At 46.3% G+C, this 4,271-nt stretch overlaps 1 protein-coding gene across 1 annotated transcript in view; it reads right to left on the bottom strand.

The window, feature by feature from the left end:
- Nucleotides 1–286: 286 nt before the first annotated feature.
- The window catches only part of WASF3 (WAS protein family, member 3), a 49,147-nt gene continuing 45,162 nt past the window's right edge, over nucleotides 287–4,271 (bottom strand). The window contains exons 9-10 of the mRNA XM_010851255.1: nucleotides 4,148–4,271; nucleotides 287–3,353 (exon numbers count right to left, since the gene is read on the bottom strand). Of these exons, the coding sequence (XP_010849557.1) occupies nucleotides 3,196–3,353; nucleotides 4,148–4,271 (282 nt within the window). The 3' untranslated portion in view covers nucleotides 287–3,195. The remainder of the gene's footprint in view (nucleotides 3,354–4,147) is intronic.

Raw genomic sequence — 4,271 nt, 5'->3', positions numbered from 1 at the left:
TGAAGTTGCTCAGTTGTGTCCAACTCTTTGCGACCCCATGGACTGTACCAGGCTCCTCCATCCATGGAATTTTCCAGGCACGAGTACTAGAGTGGGTTGCCATTTCCTTCTCCAGGGGATCTTCCGGACCCAGAGATAGAACCTAGGTCTCCCGCATCACAGTCAGACACTTTACCATCTGAGCCACCAGGGAATAATGGAAAGGCTAATTAAAAACCCCACCAAGCCCCAATTTCTATCCCCACCCCAAAAGGTTAACCATACAACACTGCAATAAGCAAAACTGTTTAGGGTTAAAAGTGTAATTTTATTTAGATGTTACTTGTACATAATCTATAGTAAGATATACAAACAGATAAAAATTGTTTACCAGGAGTTTTTTTTTTTTTTAATACCACTTTAAATTCAGTGTACAACAGCATTGGTAATACTGCAAGGTGACAGACTCTTGTTTAGAAAACAAAAATTACTTGCTACTCTGGCTGATACATTCCCATGAGTCTTCAATGGATGAAAATGTATCGTGAATTTCAGCTGCAAATTATTACAAAACTTTCACAATCTAGCCACGTGGTGCTCAGAAAATATTTCGACATTCTAAAATTTTACTGAAATGAAAATGCTAATTCTCCAACAGTATACTTTTACTGAAGAAAAACATAAGTGACCAAATCTTATGGTTTTAGGGCTAAACAACAGAAAACTGACTACATCATATGCGTGCAGTTAATGGGTGGTTCTGAGTCGTCTTCTCATCCCTCTACCTGATCCATGACATGAGAAAAAGCTTGTAAGAAATTAGACTAAACAAAAAAATAACCTTACAACATAGAGCTTACTTTAAAATGTAAAATCCATAGATAGGAAGTATGCATTTAAATGTTTTTCTCCATTTCTCTCGTAAATATTTCTTGAAAATGAAAATGGACAGTTCAAAATAGTCACTTTTTCCTTTTCGTGTGCTATCGTATTAGAAAAAGTCTGGATTTCATTTTTAGAATAAATCAGTGCTGAGAAAAATACTGCGAAAAATAATCTAAAATGGATTTTAGTCCTTTTCCATTCTCTTAGAGGCTACATAACACATCAGAGCAAAAGCGTTTTCACTGGTCAGAACATCAAGTTGAAAATAACTTGTTGATTAAACTACAGGAAGACAACCAATACTTAACAGGCTCATGAATATGTATAAAGTGCCACTAATTTTACTGTGATAAGATATAAATAGAAGAAATCCTGACACGGATAGTAGCTTTATGCATTCTCTCCATCCTGAGGACAGAAGGGACATTACAAAAAAAGAGACAAAGAAGATTTATCAAACATAGGTTCTAGAAGGACACAGGTGCTTCTGTATCCAAAAGTAACACTAAAGACAAAATACTGTAAAGAAAGACAAAATATGACCACAACTGGTAAAAGTCCCAAGAAAATGCCAACATAGCTGGCCTCTACACTGGAGAAAAAGAGAAATTAAAAGAGAGGAACTGAGGCGTTCATTATAACTACTCAGAGGCAACACAACGTGGTGAGAAGCACCAACAAGCATGCGCCTGAACAGCTGGTTCTAGCTGAAAAGACTCAGACAACCTGGCCTGGGCGCTTGGAAACAAGGGTCATACAGATCTGAGGCTCTTCTCGAGTTCCAGCCCAGGGGACTCAAGGCCCATCAGGCAGCCCTTACAGGATGACCGGGACCTTCCACAGCCTGTGTGTGTCCCTCAGGGACAGAGACGTGATGGTGGAGCAGCAGCTTCCTGGGGAGAACTCAGCAACCACACCCCTCACCCCCAGCAGTCAGGGTCCTGCTGACACCCCACATCCACCCAAACATCTCTGTTTTAGCCACAGATTCCTTGGTCACAACTGAGCATCACTAGGACCCGCGTTGCACACAGCAGAGAAGTCAGAACTGCTTGGGAGTAAAGTGTCTTTGTACATCTGTGAAGTTACACCTGAGATTAAAGCCTGGGGTGTTTTTTTCTTTCAAACAAACAGTTCACCTCCACCCAGCATTACAGAATCTAAGTTCTCATTCACAAGTTTCCTAGCAGTTTGTCTGGAACAGGAAGGCCCGCTCGGGCTCACCTGTCACCACGTGGGAAGGGACAAGGAAGGGTCGACCCTCCCCTGGGGTACTTGGTCAAGGGTGGTGTGCCGACCACCGAGTGGAAGAGGAACCCGTGTGCTTCGAGGGCTGGGTCCCTAACTGGCCACAGCACCAGGGAAGGCGAAAAAGATGCGACAGTCTCCTCTCACCTAAATGAAGCTCTCAGAACTCAAGATCAGTTGGGGCCAGGTGCCACCTGGAGCCTTCTCTGTGGCTCCAAGGCCTCCACGTGGGCCCACCTGGGACGTGGTTCTGGGAGAGAGGTTGTACGGGCTCTGCTCCCAGGTCCGTGTGGGCTGGTTCCCCAGCTCCAGAGGCCGCCAAGGGTGCTGAGTGCAACCCCCGTCCCGACGACACCAAAGGAAAAAGGGCCGTTCTCCACTTTCCTTCCTACTGTGCTGCTGAAACCTCCTACAGAAACCACCAGCAAGCACTGACTCCATGAACGCCCGTGAGGGATCCTGCCTGAGAAGGGCCACGTTCACATTTCACAAGGTCAGCAGAGAAAATGAGGTTCTTCAGCAGAGCCTCCAGAGAGACAGAGGCCACCAGCCATGACAGTGCAAGCTCAGACAGCTGAGTCTCCTACTTGTCAAATCTTTCTCTTGAGAACCAACTTCTTCTGAACACATTAAAAAAAAAAAAAAGTGGAAAACAGTATCGCTTACTGATCGGAAGACACTGGTCTGTCGCACAGTCCTGAATCTCGCAGAGACCTGACAACAGGCAGCTTCACAAACACACAGCAAGTCTGCAGGATTTTCATGATTAAGGAGCGTGAACCCAAACAGCACTAAACGCGTTTGTGGCCGAGAGAAAGAAGCAAGAGGCTGTTTTCAGGACGATGCAATAGTTACAGCATTATTTCCTCGTGTGCAGCACGGTTTGCTATGTTTAGTGGCACTTAAGTATTACACAGTAAATACTGAAAAAACCCAGAAGTTTTGGATGTGCAAAAGCAATCTCACATTATTGATACAAAAGTGGCTAAGCTACGGGATTATAATACCACTATCTGGGTGCTGGGACCACTGACATTGTCGACACGCTCCCCCCGGCCCGGCCCGGCCTGCTGGGCGCCCGTCTCAGTCGGACCAGTCGTTCTCATCGAACTCCGAGTCGTCGTCCGAGTCGCTGTACTCGACGGCGATGCGCCGGGACAGGATGGTGGCCACGTCGTTGCCCACCGGCTCGCGCTTGGCCTCCTGCTCCCGCTGTTCTTGCACCTTCTTCAGCTGAATCCCTAGAGACACGAGACGCGGCTCAGAATGCAATCCCTCCGCTCGCTCCGATTTAAACAGAGATGGACCAACAAGCCTATTAGACTTTTTTTGGCCTACTGACGCTAGCATAAAACGTTTTAGAACTGGATGGGAAATGCTTGGGAAATAGATGTTACAGGACCAAGAAAAAAAATAAAATGTATAGGAGTCGTGACATTCCTTAAGTGATGTGTTGAAATGTAAGATAGTCAGTTACTATTCCAGCGCGCATCAGCACCGAGAAAGAACATTCTAGAGCAGCACAGCCCAACCAGGGAGCCACCGGCCACCAGAGGCTGTTTCAAGGTTTCCAGTGGCCCCCTATACTGGGACAATTGTGCCAACACGAGTGTTTCCGTCATGAAGACCATACTCCTGGTCGGCCTGCAGCTCACTGGCACATCAAACTAAAAATACGAAAAGGCTTATACGTATCCTAGATATGAAAAACTAGTCTGAAAAACTAGATCACTGACAGGAGCTCATTTTCTTTAATTTATACTTTTGACCTTAGAGTAAGATGCAGTGAAAAAAAGAAGATCCAATTAATTGATGACCGTTTTTATAATCTATTCCTAGTCAAGTAAAGCTTTCCTGAATTCTCAGTGCTTTATCACCGTGTTTACTTGGTGCTGAAAAAACACATCAGCTGTTAAAAAAAAAAAAAACCGAGGCTCCTGTCACCCTCTCCTAAACGCCATCTGGTGGAGGTTGGAGCTGCTGGAAACCGAGGAGGCCATGGCTGGTGGGCCGCTGTCCTGGGACGGGCACTCACCCATCCGGATGGCGGCGAGGAGGTCGCTGCGGGCGTCGCTGACGGGCGGCTGCACAGCCTCCTGCCTCTTGGCTTCGGCCCCCGGAGGGGCGTGCATTGGGGAGGAGGAGAGTGAGGAGCCGGC

This window comes from Bison bison, unplaced genomic scaffold, assembly GCF_000754665.1.
Source record: "Bison bison bison isolate TAMUID 2011002044 unplaced genomic scaffold, Bison_UMD1.0 scf7180017864299, whole genome shotgun sequence".
Lineage (NCBI taxonomy): Eukaryota > Metazoa > Chordata > Mammalia > Artiodactyla > Bovidae > Bison > Bison bison.
This window is presented reverse-complemented; position numbering and strand designations above follow the sequence as displayed.